We start from the raw sequence: 17,799 nt of genomic DNA, 5'->3' as shown, positions 1-17,799 counted from the left end.
TTTTGTAGATGGAATTATTTTTTACTCAATTTAGCAGAGTGAACATCCAAATTAATTAGATTACAGCTGCAATGCAATCACCACCACTGCATTGATACGTATTTCGGTGGAATGAATTGTAAAAGACATTACAGTGATATGAAATACACTACAGATAATAGCTTCCTACAACTTTACATGTGTCATTAGTACCCTGCAAACACCCCTAGCAGCAATCCATGAGCTTATATGCCTGCTAGATGATCTACAAAAATGTGATGTTAACCTTGGGATTATGGGGAAGCATCTTGATTTTGTCACCGATAACAGACTTGATAATCTCCTTCGGTGGATCATTTTCATCTTCAGATAACATCCCAATAGTGAGATCAATACATTTAAGAGAACATAAGTGCTGAATACCAACCACTAAACTGCCATATGTTGCTTGTGCTTTATCCGCATTGAATTCAAGTTTAAGCCACTCAAGCCTGGTCATATCTGCTTCAAACGTCAAACCAGGTCCATCTGTATTACAAAATTCAAGGCGTGTTAGACATTGGAATGCACCGTGTCTGATCATAAGTCCATCTTCAGGAACTCGCTTCACGGTTACGCATAGGACAGTTAGTGCAGGCAAACTTTCAAGAACATGCAAATCTTTCCTTTCCATACGTTCAATCCTGAAATCCAAGTAGGCGAGATCGACGAGCGAGTGTTTGATCCATTTTGGAAAGCTGGAGAAGTAGCGAACACCTCTGTACTCAAACTTTTGGAGGAGAATAGGAGGAGGGCACCATGAATCTGCTGAACAATCGACACCGGTGGTAGAGCTCTGATAATACAGAGACCGAAGGCTGTTACCCCCAAGTTTGCAGAGGGATGACATCAAAGATTTCTTTCTAGCATCTGGATCACTAGTAATTTCTTCACACCTAAACATTATTCGAAGCACCCTCAGATTGCTCAGAAGTTCAAGATCTTTCCCAAAATTTATGGAGCAGTTGCAAGCATCAAGAACCCCCAACTCCTGAAGAGATTCCATGTTAGCAAACCCATCTGACAGTATGAGTTCATTGCCAACAAGGCGCATCAGTCTCTTTAGCTGAATAACACTTTCTGGCAGCAATCTTACTTGGGTTGAGCTTACATCGAGCATCTGCAAATACTCAAGCTTCCCAATTTGGGCCGGTAGCCTATCAATACTTGTCTTAGAAAGCCTCAGGTATTTGAGATGAAATAAACTTACAATGCAATCAAGATGATCATTCCTCAAAGCACGGCAACCCTCTAGATCTAACACTCGAAGAACAGGAAGGTTTAAAACTGAGGGCATTGTCCAGCCATCAATATGGCATATACTAATTGCACGGATATAGGGCAAATTCATGCTTCCTTTCGATATAAACCTTGGAAATTCTTGCTTGTTCCAAACAGAGAGACGTCGAATCCTTGACTTTGGAGATGGGAGTTCCTGACCATCCACCATAGTCAAAAAATTATCTTCAACTGACCGAGAGATTATGAAATTGAGTACTATATCATGAACTTTGCATCCCTGTTCAATTGCCCCATGTACCATATTAACAGGTTGGACCAAACTCCTATTTATGAGCTCATAAAAGTAGCTTTCTGCAACTTCCTCCAAAGTAAACCCTTGTTTTGTGATGATGAACCCTTCAGCTATCCATTTCCATACCAAGATATCTTTGCGAATCTCATGATCCTCCGGAAAAGTACTCAGGTAAAGGAAGCAATTTTTCATATGGTGGGGTAGATCGTTGTAACTCAAAGACAATATCTTATCCATTACCTCCAGCTTACTATCCTTTTTTGGCATAGAACCTATATAATTTAGAACTCTCTCCCATTCTTCCTTTCTTCTTGGTTTATCAGCTAGCAAGCTAGCTAAAGTAATAATAGCCAATGGCAAACCATCACATTTGTAAAGTATCTTATTGATAACCTCCTGCAGCTGACTGGGGCTATTTTCTTCAGAACTAAAAGTCCTTTTGAGAAATAAATTTTCAGAATCACTTTTGGTAAGAGGTTTCATTTGGTAAACAAAGCCCTCATCTGAAGTGCAACAGAATTGACCTACACTTTTGATGCGTGTTGTTGTGATTATTCTACTTGCATGGTTGTTTTTAGGAAGAGCGCATTGTATTGTTTCCCATGCCGACTTTTGCCATATGTCATCAATCACAACAAGATACCTATAAGCACAAAATTATGAAGCAATATAAATCATTTTTGCATTAATTAGTAAATGCTACAAGTATTTGTTAAAATCCAATTCCATTAAGTTCATCAGTTCTCCTTCCGATTTGTTTGTTTTCAGTAAGAACTCTTAGACATTTTTTTTCTAAAGAAATTTTTATGCACTTGGATTCTTGCTGTATACAAATCAAAATCCGATTCCCATGTAAACTTATCTGCGCACTTTCATGTCTCGAATTAATTAAAATTTCCTGTATGGTATTATTTTTGCAAAAAACGATAATATTTTGGTTTTTCAACAGGGAGATAGTAGTAGATGATTTGACATAGACTTCATTTAGTTGAAAACAGTACTTTGAGTTTCATTTATTAGGAAAACCACTTTTTTGTTTAACGTGATTATGTACATAAACATAAAATCATGCATATTTCCAAGGAGAGGACAAGATAAAATAACAAAAAGATTGTCTTTCTTTGAAAAATACTCAAAATTTGAGTATTATGAGAAACCACTCACACTTCATTTTTTTTTCATAAAACAACTTTCCATGTATGGATGCTCCAAACAACTAGACAAATAGTAGGCATGCAATGTTGTTATTATTGTTAATTATTATGTATGAAAAGCCAGTGAAGTGTACTAACCTTTCATTTTCAAGACATGCTCTTAGCTTGTCGATGAGTTGTTGGTCACTATATAATTCTCTTGCTCCTAAACTTTCACTGTTGCTTCCAATTCGAGAGAGCAACTCCCTCAGAAGGTTATTTATGTTAGGCTTTTGTGATACAGATACAAACGCTGCACAAGAGAATTGACCTCTGATTCTCTCATACACCTGTTTAGCGAGGGTAGTCTTACCTGAACCTCCAGATCCGACAACGGACACAACCCTACGATGCCACGTAGGTTCCTCACCAATTAACTGTTCAATGATTTCTTTGCTTGGGCCCTCGATGCCCACAAGTTTTTGAACTTCCACATAGAGTGCTGGCAACCGAGGATCAATCTCCACAAAAGAGTTGCTAGAGCTGCCTTCTTCAAGCTTGTATCTCTTTTGCCGATTGTATGCTTCATTGGCAAGAACTTGAAGTTGATGCATTTGCTTAGCAAACTTGTGTCGATGGTGAATCTTCTTCAACTTGCGAAGGATCTTGAGGATGACCCTCTTGACTCCCATGGTGGTGCTCACTGGCTCGTGGTCTATGCAGTAACTGAAGAGATCTATGCTATCCTCCATGTCATAGGCCAGCTCATGCATCTCTATTGTCCAAGCCTTCACTTGCACATCAAAATTCTCCATGCCTGAGTACTTCTCCAGCGCAAGGTTGATGGCCATGAGTTCTTTCATGAGCTGCTCTAGCTTCTTCCTCGCGCCCTTTAGCTCAGCATACTCTTTCTCAATCAGGTTACCTAGCTTGCCAAGCAAAGGGCTCATCACCCCTAACAAGGCACTCATTATGATCTTCTCCCCAACTCCTCCCATCTCCCTCCCTTGCAAAGTTGCAAACAACCCTCTACACTTTAATATCTACTCAAATTTTGACTAGGGTCATGGGTTTGAAGTAGAATTAGCTGTAAGAATATCTATATTTCAATATATCGTCTACACCCTCCTCTCTGCTCAGATTATGACCAGGATGATGGGTTTGGAGTAGAACTGGATGCAACTATATATAATTCTTGTGTCCTAGTACAAATGTAATTTGTAGTGCTGTTCGGGTGGAAGTGCTCTTTCAGCTGCTCTATGACTGACCAGAACTTGAACATTTATAGAGTGGTGCGCCTAACACACCCTAGCAGTAGCTGAAAAACATAAGTCTATGGGGGTAGGCAAACTTCTCTTTCTCGGTCGGTCATTTTTCAAAAACTAGTAATATACCTGTGGATTGAACGAGCCCATACCAGTGGCTAGGTGTGGATCTATTCTAATGCATGTGATCTTTTTATTAACGAACCTTTTTTTCCCTGTTTTTAAGTAGTAGAGATGTACTCCACATCACGGTCTTGGGACTATAAGGGAGCTACCTGTATTCCTCATGGCTAGTTTCTAGAAGCATAATTGAAGTAGTCAATCAAATAGAAATTTTAGTGGTGAATGAAAATTAAATAATGTAGATGGAGAATACACTTTCATCAGATATAAGCTAGGCAGTGTTAAAACAAAGTGCAAAAACTAGTTCAAGTATAATTGAATTATCCGACATTTTCTATAGGAAAAAACAAAATCTATAAAAATCTACATGATTAATCATCGCGGCATACATGATATGGATAAAAGTTGTAAATAGTCCACCGATAAAACACGAAACAGAATGTGAAGGTCAATAGAGGATTATTTGGCTCATTGTGCAGTTGAACTGTAAAGATGTTAACATTGACGAAGCCAGATTGCCAACCAAAATTTTAGCAATGCCAAAAGCATAGTATTGGCAAATTTTAGTATGGTTTGCGCGAGCATTGATCCAAATAAACCTTAGATGACTTCAAATAAATGATAGGATTGCCATTGGTTGTGAGTCCAAAACCATTATCGACATGTGTGTTCTTAATTACCATAAAGTTTACTTTTGTAAGTTATAGTTTGCTACATATGACCATTTATAGGGTCATTATGTCAGTTGTCTGCTTCAGATTGAGATATCCAAATTAAGTTGCCTGCTTCAGATTGAGATATGCAGGGGATATTTGTCTTACTGCAGCTTATAGCTATATCAAGCATGTATAAAGTAACTTCAAAAAATAAAGTAAAAATCATTTTTTCAAAAAAAAAATATTTGAGGTATGCATTCATATTGAGATATGCATGAGAGTGCATCACCAATAGCAGTACTATCTTGATAGTTAATATTTCTCTTTTGCTGATGACTAAATAGTACTAGGATATAAGGACTGATTGTCAAATACAATTTGTGAAGTCAACAAATTTATGTCTAGATCATAAAGGAAGTGACATATATATCAAGGCCATCAAGTAGATTATTCATGAAAATAAGAGGTCCACGGTTCCAAGTCATCATGATATTATTTTTGGTGGAAAACGAAGGTGGTTGTTGTATACATAACACTGCAAGCATGGCTTGTAAATGTCACATGCATCTAAGTGTGTCAACTCTCTACGTACGAATTCAACCGAAGCTCTAATTTGGAGAGGTAGACACGCATCTTAGGCAACAGTAGGGTAGGTAATGGCATGGGTCCCTAAATTAGGGCAACCTACCTTTTCTTTTCAATCCATGCCAATGTGATTTATACTTCATCCGTTCCAAAATAGTTATAATTTTAGGATTCAAAAGTTTTTCAAAAAGCCACTTTATAGTACCTTTTATCACATCAATCACCTGCAATTCAAATTTTTCTTCATCCTGCCCCCAACTATCCTCTCGTTCCTAACACTATATCATTTCATAGGGTGCACTATGATCATTTCTTGCTAAACTTTAACCTCCACTAAATACCATGGAACCATAACTATAGTGGGACGGAAGTGGTATGTTTTAGGACCTTTTTAATTATTTCATTTTTTTTCAAGTTCCCCCTTTTCGCCTCCACTAATTTTGCTAGAATGTGCCAGGGCTTATTTTTAATGGCTCCAACAAGCTTTCGATGACAATTATGGTAACCTGAAACAACTATATTTTATCATAACAATAATGTGATTGTGCGTAATAAGAACTGAAGATTCTATTTTTCTCTCCTTCATTAAAATGTAAATCAGTTAATCAGGATGCGATTCTTTTTCCTGGACTTAGCCAAAGCACCACCACTGTTAATTATCAGCTAGAGAGCATCCTTGGTATAGCTCAGCTGTTGTTGGTCATGCATAATTTCTACTCGTTCAGTAGCAGTGCATGGCTAAAGAGAGAAGATGGCTAGTTCTCATATTTTAAGATAGAGAGCCAACCATCGTGTCCCATGCTGCGGATTGAGCACAGAGCACCGACTGTGGAGTCCTCTCCCAACAACTTATAGATGACCCAGCGTTAACTGAAAAGGCGAGTCTAGTTCTTTTATATATTTTATATATATGTGTGTGTAATTAATTTCGGTTAAAAACATATCTTAAACTGAACTTTACTGTTTTATTTATTGGCATTTTCTAAATAAAAGGTCTTTTTTAGCACTTGGGGTCTGAAATTCTTAGGTACAGTCCTGTGGAGTGGATACAAAGGAGATAAATAAGTGTATTTGAAGCTATAATCCATGTCCAACTCCAACCACACCCCACCCACACCCCTCAATAAAAGAAAGTGCAAGATAATATAGTATGAGTGATATAACATCCATATCCACGTATATATAAGCATAGAAAAAGACATTCATAGCGCTTGAGGATAAATTTCATTCAATTTATTTTTTCTTAATTAGAATACTAAATTCATATAAATTTGTGTTTAGTTGGGAATTTCACTATGCTCGGTTTGCAAAAACCACCCTTTTGGTTGATTGGTTCTATGGATGAAGCATAAATTGTTTCAAGAGTTAAAATACCAACAGTAACCAGTTTCATGTCAAAGAACCAAAATCAGACTAATTAAAAAGTTATAGTCAAGCAACCAAACCTGGACTTTTTTCCTTTCAAATTCCATTCATATTCGCATCAGCAACATGTACCGAAATAATTGAACTGGCCCACACTCAATTAACTTAGCACAGTAATTTTACCAGCTCAACCAACCGCCTGTCCTTCTGCTTGTTTGTTGGTAAGCTGTCAAACAGTGATCATGTGTGGTGCATTGTATGTAGCCTAGTCCAATAATATCTTGTAGAACACTGCAACTAATTGGTTAAATCCGATGCTCCTTCAGGTTCCATAATTTTTAACGTATTCGATAAGGTTGAGATCAAACAATTAGAATTTAACTATCAATAACTCTTGAAATAAGTTTGAAGATATTAGAACATGGTATCTATATTATTAGTTTTGAAAAGTACTTTAATAAGATTAAATATTTACGGTGCAATAGAGAGACCACGCTCCCGTCCGCGTCGCTCTCCCCAAGGCGACACGGACGGCGACCAGCGCCCGCCCCCGCCACCCTCCTCCCTCCTCTCCCCCGCCTCGCCGTCGCCTGAGCGGCTGCCGGCAAAGACGGCGGCCGCAAGGACGGCGGCGGCAGGGCTTCTTCTCCCTCGGTGGGGCCGAATGGCTAGGGACCAACCGCGCCTCGGAGGTGCCCAGATCCGGGCCTCCATGGCTAGATCCGAATGGGGAGAGGCCGGCAAGCGCCGGTGGTGGCGCTGGCGAGGCGGCAGGCAACGGGAGAGGCGAGGACCTAGCGGTGGCGGCGGAACTGGAGGAGAAAAGGCGGCAGGGAGAGCACGTTGGCGGGGTCGTCGCGGCGGCTACTGGCGGATCTGGCACCCTCTTGGGAGGTCATCTCCTCGTGCGCCGGCGAGAGGTGGAGCTCTAGCTCGGCAAGGCGGTGGAGCTCCCTTCTCCGGCGATTGATGGGGCGCCAAGCCGGCTGGCGAGGTGACAGACAGGAGGCGGGGCGAAGGAGGCGGTGACGGGGTAGAGGTCCCGGCAGAGGCGGGGGTTGCCTGTGCACGGGCCGCCGAATCTGGCTCCTCTTGCCGGATCCTGCGCCCCCTCCCTCCATCCCTCCCACTGGATTTGGCCTCTCCGGCAAGGAAGGCCGGCTCTCGACAACGAGACGGTAGCAGAACTGCGGGGGGTGTGTAGCCGTGGTGGTGTTCGGCGATGGTCGTGAACTGGGCTTGGGTGCTAAAGGGATGGTGCGATGGTCCGGTACTGGTCGTTGTGCAGGATGGTTGTGTGGAGCTAGGATTGGAATCGCTGGCGAAAGCCTTGCCACGCCATGGGCCGGCATGACGACGACGGCGCCATTAGGCATCGTTTTGGCGTTGACCTCTCCTTGCACCAAGAACCTTCCCTGTGCAACGGTAGTGGTGGACTCCTGCATTGCCTCTGAAGCTCTTCAAGCCTAAGGTGTTTGACGAGGTCTTCTCTGTCTTGGTTCTGTTTCTTACTCTACGGCGGGTGTTCATCATTCTTATTTGGTTACTACTAGGTAGAGTCAGAGCTGCTTCGTTGTAGGGGTGTGACGAAGCTCGGCAACGATGACACACCGCAATCTCTTTATAAGGTTGTTGATGTTAGCTGTGTGTAGGAAGTGGTTCCTTAGCTGTTTGGGCTGATGTCCTTCATGGGTATCGTTTATGCTTGTTCTTTTGGCGTTAGGGTAGCATCGCAGTGAAGTCGAAGCTGCTGTGTCGCTTGGGCGGCAAGCTCGGCAACGATAACATGTGTGGGCTATTTTATCACCATTGTGACAAAGCTTGGCCGATGCCTTGTGTCGGGCTCCATCGTGGTAGTTTAGGTTAGGTTAGTTGTTAGCGTGGTGTTGTAGTTGTGGTTTTCGTTCAGTTTTCCCTAATTAACTGGACACTGTAAGGTTTGATCCCGTTTGCTCCTTAAAATGGGACACCTTCTTCTTAATATAAAACATCGGCAACAGCCTGACCGTTCGAAAAAAAAAAGATTAAATATTTACTTATTTTTTATTATATGATAAAAAAAAGTCGTAGTCAAAGATATGTTGAACATGTCATTGTCCAAAACGTCAAGAACTATAAAGCTGGAAGGGGTACTTGGTTACCATTTTAGATGGATATTTAAAAAAAGGGAATAATGTTTGATTTTTTTATAAAACTATAACAACACATACAATATTTAAATATATGTAGTCCTCCCGAAACAGTAGCAGCTGGATACACCAACTATCTCCCAAAATATCCTTTTAAAGAGTCAATGATAGAATTTTTTAGCGCTGGCAGCATGTTTCCACGCGTAGTCAATGCCAACAATGATAGTATGCTGGCATAGCTCATCACTCGAGCATGATTCCACCCATAGTCAATGCCAACAATGTTATGATTGAGAGGAGAGCTACTCGGTGCCAAAACCCAAGTTGCTAGCTGTGTGTAGATTGACTACGACCATTTATTAAGCTCTTAAGTAATTGGAAAAAAATTAGCATACCTGCTTCAAATACCAAACCAAGACTAAACCTGTCATGAAAGCGCTTGAGTCGAAGAAACCCACTGTGGCGATGTGAATGTTAACAGAACCCATCCGGCAGCCTAGAAGATGCAGTTTGAACAGCACGGTTGCTTATGGAAACTAGTATCTAGAACCAGTATTTTCCTAGAGGCTGGAGGCAATATTTAAAACCAGTATTTAAAACCTTGTTCAGGAATGTGTCAAATTTTGGGCGTCCACAACCATCCAAAGAAGGCCAAATCATGGCAAGATTGATGGTATATAAGACGCTAATGGATATTGATGGATCGTGGACATCAAAGGCCACACATCTTGATCGCCATTGATTAATTGCCACATTTGTCACCATCGATTAACTGTTACATGTGCAGCTCGTAGAAGAAGGGCAGCTTATTGATTAACTGATCGGTGATATACCACTAAATCAGCATATGACACCCCAGTTCGTCAGGTCCATCATGTCACACAACACCTTTCAACAGGCTGATGTGGGGGCCATGTAAATGCAAACTAGATGACACCATCTACGTTGATGGAGAACTCTTATATTCCAAATAGCTATAAAGCTGGTAGAGATGTAGGGTAGAAAAACATAAAACAATGTGGAATTTAACTTATATCAAATCTCGCTACGTGCTTACCAATAACACGTTTAACGGTATGAGATCAATATTTGTACGTTGCATTGGAAGATATTAGTCAGTCAGAAATTTTATTTTTTTGGGGGGAGGGGGGGGGGGGCGAGAAATCAACTTACTCAATGTATTGTGAAGCCGGTAAAGCCATCTGTTTGTCACCTATCATTCTGCATGGATGATACTTGGGTTGCAGTCTTTGTAATCAGTTTGGTGACCTACAGGAATCTCACATTAGTAAATATTTACTTCAATTGATGAACTGTGCGCAAACATGAAAAAAGCATAGGGACATGGCCATTACCCATCAGCTACGAATACAAAACAGAGAGAAACAGGAAAAAAAACCGGTGAACTACCTGCCTCATGATGCAAACATTGGATGACAACAATTGGAGTGGCTCCAGGGGATTACGGTAAGCTGCAACGATTATGGGACATGTTAAGTGAAGAACCAAACTCTAATAGCAATGCCGATGACAATGAGTGCCATATGTAAACATGTTGCTGTTGAGTAAACAACAAAAATCACAGGAATGATCTGACCTTCATGGCCATTGTATGCAAAACCACTTGACGACCATGCCAAGTGAGTAGCAGCAGCAACGGAAGGCGTGCGGTTGTATGAAGTCACACGAGTAAAATGTCTTTTATATATATAATAATCTGCAACAACGACAGCTCGTCAGCTGCCTAAGCATTTCACCGAACACATGATGTGCGTAACTTAGTATTATTGAAGAAATTACCAATCCGAATACCTCAACCACCAGCAGCTCAACTCGAATACGAACAGCTCAGATCGAAACCACAAATCTGAGCAGCGCGTGAGCTGTATTAAGGGTGTGGCTCTGTAGAATCGATGAACAGAGAGGGAGAGGGAGACAGCCGTGGTGGCGTGGTCTCGTCTCTTCGTCTTCGGGTGTGCTCACCGCATCCGTTCCAGAATCCACCCCCTCCCTGCCGTGTCCTGCTCCGGCCGCCTCCGTTCTGCCATGCCGCCGCCGCCCGCCGTGGACGTACGGACGGCGAGAGAGACAGACGAAACGAGGGCGCACGCGTCGAGGTTGCCTATGACAATGACAGGATGGGCCCACCACTGGCTGGAAAAAGAAAAATTAAAAAAATAATCTACAGATAGTTTCCAGCGGTAGAGGAGGAGACGAGGTTTGTTTATCCGTTTTATTCGCGATGGAGCTCGAGCTGCTATGCTCACCCATGGCGACCACCGCCGCGGCGACCATGGTGGCGGCGGCGGCCCACCACCCCCGCCCGCGCTTCCGCGTGCGCGCCGCCTGGGACATGAACCCGGGCGCCGCCACCGTCTCCGCGCCCAAGCCCAAGGCCAAGCCCCCGCCGCCGCCGTCGCCGCCGCCGCTGCCGACCGCCCCCGCCCCCACCCACGCCGACCTCTTCGCCCGCCGCAGCAACAGCGAGGGCCAAGGTAATAATCCCCATCCCTCACTCTCCGCTTTCCCAAACCGCTGGAAGCTTCTGAGGATATTGTGTGCTTAGGTGGTTAGTGGTAGTGGACTAATGGTACTGAACCACTGTACTGTAGTATATGACAGATACTGAATGTGTCTGAATACAATTTGTATGAAATGATTATGTAGAGTAATATCTTCGATTGTCAAGAGCAATAGAATGGTTGTGTCATCTGTGTCTGGTTTGTACTAGTGTTTGTAGTTAAAATGGTTGGTCTGAAAATGTCTGAATTTGATCGACGCATGGGTTGTTGCTTTGGTTTGCAGTGCCAAAGAAGACCACAAGTATGGGCTTTGAAAGGTGGTGGCTGCCGCCTCCGCCGGAGGTGAAGAAGCCCCGTTCGCTCTACAACGCCGCGTCCTTGGCGTACTTGGGGGACTGCATATATGAAGTGAGAAACAGTTTGACGCAATTGTGGTCTTTTATGCACTGAGAATTGTTATTATGTAACTGTATTACATATAGCTCAGCCTATTTGTCACTTCTATTTTTATTGGATTAGTAAGAGATAAGATGGTACATACAATGGTACAAACTGTCAACTTCAGGTCTGTATACTGTGCGATAATCTGTTGAGAATGATTGTGCTCCTCCATTTTGCAGCTTTATGCTCGGAGACATTTCTTCTTTCCACCACTGAGCATCAATGACTACAACAAGCGTGTAATGGATGTCGTGAAATGTGAATCACAGGTCTGGATTTGGCTCTTCACCTTTCTAATCAAATGGACTATCTTTATGCGTATGTGCTTTGCATATCTTGATGGATATTGTCTGCTATAAGCAAAAAGTTACTCAATGCTTCCATTTTTATGGCTGTTGTTTTTAATTCTAAAGGAAGTTCTCTTGTTTGTTATTTTTCTGTTCTGCTTGCTACATGATAATCACACAATCAGTATATCAAATATTATTTACATTATTTTTGGTTATTTTCATTTATTCAGGACCTTCTGCTGAACAAACTTCTCGGAGAAGATTTTCTAACTCAAGAAGAAAGGTAAACCAATAATTCTAGCCTTCTACCAGATGTAAAATATATGATAATGATAAAATTCTTATCAGGAAATTTTATGCTCTAGCGCCCATGTACATGACTGAACTTTTATGGGGTGTTAGCCCTTTAGTGTCCACTGTCCAGGACTTAAATTCATCTAGTAGGCCATCTGTTACTTTTATTTTTGGATTTTTATAGATTGGAAACAAACATCGTAGTGTTTGATACTATCTTCTGTGTCTGATGCCTGAGATATCAATGTGCGCATGCTTCAGAAGTACTGAGTTTCCTTATTCTGCAGGGACATACTTCGTTGGGGAAGAAATATCGTTAGCAGCAAGACACGTACCAGAAAACGTGCTGGAATTGCAGTTTACAATCGAGCATCTTCACTTGAGACACTGGTGTGTTCCACTATAGACTAATTAATGATTGCTATATTGGGGAAAAATCAACTCTAAAGCTGCAACTTCTGTTGTACCAACCCTCACACTATTTTTGTTGAGAAGACTAATCCTTTGCATTGTTGGTGGTATTTCTACTATTAGATTGGATATCTTTACCTCACAAATTTCAAGCGTCTGGAGCAACTGATGTTTCAATTAGGGTTTACAAGTGGCGCTTCTTCACAACATATTGCAGATGAGCTTCGCTCGAGTTTCCAGTTATGCGTCTCAATCATATGATTACGGTACTTTATCTTCAACTGCTGTTACTAACTGATAACCTTTGGCAGGACAAAGAACTCGTCTAGATCTGTACAGTCTAAGCAAGAAGCAGCAAAATGAATAGTTTAGAATGTAGTGACTGATACAAGCACATGTGAATTCTGGAACATGAGATCCAACGGTCACACACACAGTGAGTGATTCGCGATTAATGTTTGGCTGTTTGTCAAAAAAAAGCTAGAGTGAATTGAACAATATATGATGTATGCATTACTGGAGGCGGCCGCAAGATAATGGCTCAACGTCAGTGAGCATTACTGTTTGGCTGTTTTGCTGTTTTGATCAGCCCATTTTGAGGTGCTAAAAAATGTGTTTCTACTCATTGAGGGTGATGTAGGCCATGGGTGTTATCAAGACCTTGTGTATTTGTTCAATTGTGTACTGCCCATTGCTAACAGAGCTGTGCTTGCTATCAGATGTAACTTGTGCTATCCGCTTCATCCGTTCAGGACACTATCATACACTAGGGTGCATTGTCTTTTTGAATGACAACTCAAAATTTGTTGAAATGCATCAACGGGTTCCTCTTTTAATTTTATTTTTCAAGTTGATGGTTTGAATATTATTGAGTCTGAGAAACATATTGTTCACTTCGAAGATCTTCATCTGCAAATACTACAAACACCTGTTTTCTTGTAATGAGATCATAACCATGGCTTAATATTGAAGAACCAACTGTCAGTCCCCCATTACCTCTCGTAGTTGGGAGCTTCTGCTGCAATACATAAACAATTGTTTATCTGGAACCATAAGCTATTCTGGCTGCACCAAAGTTCCAAAGTCAAGAATAACAGATTATCTGGAACATTTGCACCTTTTGTTATTTATTTATATGCACAAAAACACACGGTAGGATCCTTAGCTACTGTTTGCACTAAAAAAACATATATAGCTGAAAAACATCTACTACTGAAATCTGGCTATAATCTACTGTTAAATATTGCCTCGTTAACTTTGCGAAGTTTGCATAGGAATTGTTCTGAAGGAAAATAATATTTTGAAGATGACAGGAATTTGGACAGCAGGTTCGGGCTTGGGTGCATGTATACACAGCTTTGTTTCTGCGGTGTTATTCTCAGTTCATGCTATTTGCTTCATTGCTTGTGGAAGGGCTCCCACTGTATCCTTTATAATCTTGAAGAGGAGAACTGGGCATGAGGTAATTGTTTGAAATAAAGTCAATATAGGGTGAATTGGAGAAAACATGAATCCTATGTCGTTGTCATAAATCATTTAAAATATGAGGATTTAGAGCGTTAAATCAATCAAAATATGAGGAACTAGAGCACAGATATTACAGCAACATAGTAAAGGAAGATTGGAGGGATAAATTGACAGTACCTGAGCCTAGCCTTGATGATTTTAGATAAGATCGAAAAGTCGGTCTCTAGTTCAGACTCCTCCTTCACGAAAAAAAAATGAAATATAGTAAAATTTATGCACGCACAGTTTCATTGAGAATCAAGTTGTCAAAGAAACGTGGGCAAATATACTTACAACAAGATCCCCATATACATGGATTATTGTGAATTCAACCTTGGGTGGGTGAGGAAGCGACTTGAATTCGTTGTTGATAATAGACATTGCAGCAGCCTTCGTCTCTGGAACATATTTACATTTGCGTTCAATTCCAACGGAAATAGAGTACAGATTGAGAGAGGAGAGGTGTCGGATTCCAAGTCCAAAACCTCCATATGCATTATATGCGGAATATGCGCTTAATCCAAGGTAAAGCTTTTCGAGCTTTGGCATTGCATATTCTTCAAACATCAAACCAGGGCCATATATGTCATAGAAGACGAGACATGTTAAACATGAGAATCCATTTTGACCCACCCTAAGTCCATCTTTGGGAGTTTTTTCTACAATTAGCTCAAGGACAAGAAGAGCAGGCAATTCACCGAGCATATCCAGATCTTCCTTTTCCATTAGCTCAACATTGCACTGCAAGTTGGTAAGCTCTGAAAATGAGGGATTAGACCACTTTGGAAGCCTGGGAAACCAATCGTAACTGCCTCCCAACACAAAGCATTCAAGGGAACGTTGAGGACCGCACCATGAATCTACAAGGCAATCTATATCACCATGTTTTGTGTCATTGGAAATCTGTAGATACCGAAGGTTATGTTCCCCCATATTACAGAGGGATGAGGCCAAAGCTCTCAGCCCAATTTTTGAATAACCACTCTGTAACCAGTAAAAATGTACTCCCAGAGCTCTCAGCTGTTTCAAATTTTGTAGATCTTCCACAAAGTTTATTGAGCATATGCCAACATCAACATCCCATAGCTCTTGCAGAGCTTCCATCTGACCAAACCCACCTGGCAATCTTAGTCCATTCCCTACCAGACGTATCAACCGTTTGAGCTGAATAAGGGTTTCTGGTAACTCTTCTATATTAGTCCCTAACAGATCGAGTGTCTGCAAAAATTCCAACTTTCCTATCTGGACTGGAAGCTTCTCTATCCAACTGAGGGCCAAATATCGCAAATGTAACAGACATCCAATATTCTCCAGATAATTATATAATCCTTGACCATTCTCCTCAGGGTAGTCCTCTAGGTCTAACACTCGAAGAACTTGCAGGTCCTGAAGAGGGGGCATCAACCTAGAAACACCAAAAGAATTAAGTGATCGGAGATGAGATAGCTCCATAGTTCCTAGTGATATTGCTCCAGCAGGTTCATCATTATTTTGGAAAAGGAGCCTGCGAATCTTGCCAAGTTGAGATGAGTTCTCCTGACCATCAAGTACAGTTACAAAATTTTCTTCAATTGATCGGGAGAGAATGAAGTCGAGAACTATATCATGAACTCGACATCCTCTGGCTTCACCATCAGATTCTATTTTGATTGGTATAATCAAACTCCTATTAATGAGATCATTGAAGTAACTCTCACCTACTTCATCCAAAGAATATTGTTGTTTTGTTGTTATGAATCCTTCACATATCCAACTCCATATCAAGCGGCTTTTATCAATCTCATAATCTTCTGGAAATGTAGTAAGGTACAATAAGCAAGGGCGTAAATAGAGAGGCAAGTCATTGTAACTCAGGGATAATATCTTATGTATGGTATCCCACTCTCCATATTTCTCATTTGTGGAACCTATAGACTTCAACACTCTTTCCCATTCTTCCTTCCTTCGATTATTAGCCAACATGCTTGCTAATGTGACAATGGCCAGTGGCAAACCATCACATTTATCTAGTATCTCATTCATGATCTCCTTCAGCTGACTTGGGCATGTACTGTTGGCACCAAATATCCTTTTCACGAACAAAATTTCAGAGTTCTGTCTGCTAAGGGGTTCCATTTTATAAACAAAGCCTTTACATGGAGTGCAACAAGATTCAGCTATGTTGTTGATGCGTGTTGTTATTATTATCCTGCTTGCATGGATAGTTGTGGGAAGAGCACACTGTATTGTTTTCCATGCCGTGGTACTCCAAATATCATCTATGACAACAAGGTACCTACATATTATACAAGGTTGAGAAGCAGAACGCATCATTAAAGTTCTCATTTCTGAAAGCACCAAGACTCAATTAAAAAGGCATATCTATCGATATCTATATATTACAATCGATCCTTGTGAACTACTAAACTGTAGTTATATTAAGTTATTAATGTCAATATATCCGTCAGCGATGTCTAACACAAAACTAGGAAATAAGGCAAACATCCACAAAAAATATCCGTTTGTTCATGTCTAAGTAGTTGGAAGAAAAAGACCATATAGTCATCAGATTGTCCAAGTAAGAAGGGCAATGAAATAAGGGTAGAGCTTACCCTTTATCCTGAGGATCTTTCAGACGTTTATCCTCAAGATATGCTCTTAGGTGATCAATGAGTTGCTGGTCACTACTTGCTCCAATTTGTTGATCACTGTCTTGGTCCCGGCTACTCCTCTGAAATTTTGAGAGCATATCCCTCAAAAGGCTATTCATGTTAGGCCTTTGTGAGACGGACAGAAAAGCTGAACATTTGTATTCACCCCGGATTCTCAGGTACACCTGACGAGCAAGGGTGGTCTTGCCTAAGCCTCCCTGACCAACAATCGAAATGATGCTGCACTTGTTCGTCGGTGTGCTCTCCAGAACCAGAAACCTAGTGATGATTTCTTCCATCTGGCGCTCGATCCCCACGAGCCTTTCCGCCTCCTCGTAGAGCGCCGGCAAGCGAGGATCGATCTCTGTATGTGGTGGTGTTGCAGCAGAGCTGCAGCCATCGGCCTTGTATTTCAAGTTCCTCTCGTGGATTTCGCCGGCGGTGTTCTTGAGCTGCTGGATCTGGGCGGCGAACTTGTGGCGATGGTGAAGCCCCCGAAGCTTACTGATGCTGTCGAGGAGGAGCCTCCTGACGCCACCGCCGGCGGAGAATTCGTGGTTGGAGCGGTGGACGAACAGATCTATGCAGTCCTCGATGTCGTAGGCGAGCTCCCGGATCTCCTTTACCCATGCCCTCCTCAGCTTGTCCGGGTCGTCATCCATGGACGCGTACTGCTCCACCGCGAGGTTGATTGTGATGAGCTCCTTCCTGAGCTGCTCCATCTTCTTCCTCACGCCCCTGAGCTTGGAATACTCCTGCTCCATGAGGCCGGCGAGCTTGCCGAGCACGGGGCTCATCACCCCCGTCAAGGCGCTAACCATCATCTTCTCCCCAACTCCTGCCATCGATCTCCTCCAAATCTCTCCCTCTCTCGCGCGCGGGGATTGAAAAGAAATC

The 17,799-nt window shown here is 41.8% G+C and overlaps 3 protein-coding genes across 6 annotated transcripts; 1 reads left to right on the top strand and 2 right to left on the bottom strand.

Annotated features, from left to right (window-relative positions):
* Positions 1–10,888, bottom strand: LOC4350156 (disease resistance protein RGA5-like). 3 transcript variants are annotated; one of them, XR_010737534.1, is made up of 5 exons: positions 10,609–10,888; positions 10,406–10,525; positions 10,219–10,280; positions 9,982–10,077; positions 2,055–2,195 (listed from the first exon to the last, which is right to left on the bottom strand). XR_010737534.1 is itself a non-coding variant. In XM_015762174.3 (2 exons), exons 1-2 carry the CDS (start codon positions 3,681–3,683, stop codon positions 245–247), a joined length of 2,790 nt encoding a protein of 929 aa, XP_015617660.1. In that variant the 5' UTR covers positions 3,684–6,468; the 3' UTR covers positions 1–244. The 3 variants fall into 3 exon arrangements, 1 of the variants encoding a protein (XP_015617660.1); XR_010737533.1 differs by having other exon boundaries at positions 10,621–10,752; XM_015762174.3 differs by lacking the exons at positions 9,982–10,077; positions 10,219–10,280; positions 10,406–10,525; positions 10,609–10,888 and adding an exon at positions 2,845–6,468 and having other exon boundaries at positions 1–2,195.
* Positions 10,889–11,023: 135 nt separating this feature from the next.
* Positions 11,024–13,484, top strand: LOC4350155 (uncharacterized). Its single transcript, XM_015762175.3, has 7 exons — positions 11,024–11,303; positions 11,614–11,738; positions 11,951–12,040; positions 12,292–12,344; positions 12,643–12,745; positions 12,890–13,005; positions 13,078–13,484. The coding sequence occupies exons 1-7, from the start codon at positions 11,051–11,053 to the stop codon at positions 13,127–13,129; spliced, it is 792 nt and encodes a 263-aa protein (XP_015617661.1). The 5' UTR covers positions 11,024–11,050; the 3' UTR covers positions 13,130–13,484.
* Positions 13,262–17,799, bottom strand: LOC4350154 (disease resistance protein Pik-2-like). Of its 2 annotated transcripts, none has more exons than XM_015762170.3 (4): positions 16,864–17,799; positions 14,567–16,547; positions 14,411–14,472; positions 13,262–13,784 (listed from the first exon to the last, which is right to left on the bottom strand). In XM_015762170.3, exons 1-4 carry the CDS (start codon positions 17,745–17,747, stop codon positions 13,748–13,750), a joined length of 2,964 nt encoding a protein of 987 aa, XP_015617656.1. In that variant the 5' UTR covers positions 17,748–17,799; the 3' UTR covers positions 13,262–13,747. The 2 variants fall into 2 exon arrangements, with proteins under 2 accessions (XP_015617656.1, XP_015617655.1); XM_015762169.3 differs by lacking the exon at positions 13,262–13,784 and adding an exon at positions 13,865–14,217.

The sequence above is a fragment of the Oryza sativa genome, chromosome 11 (genome assembly GCF_034140825.1).
Source record: "Oryza sativa Japonica Group chromosome 11, ASM3414082v1".
In the NCBI taxonomy this organism is placed as follows: Eukaryota; Viridiplantae; Streptophyta; class Magnoliopsida; order Poales; family Poaceae; genus Oryza; species Oryza sativa.
This window is presented reverse-complemented; position numbering and strand designations above follow the sequence as displayed.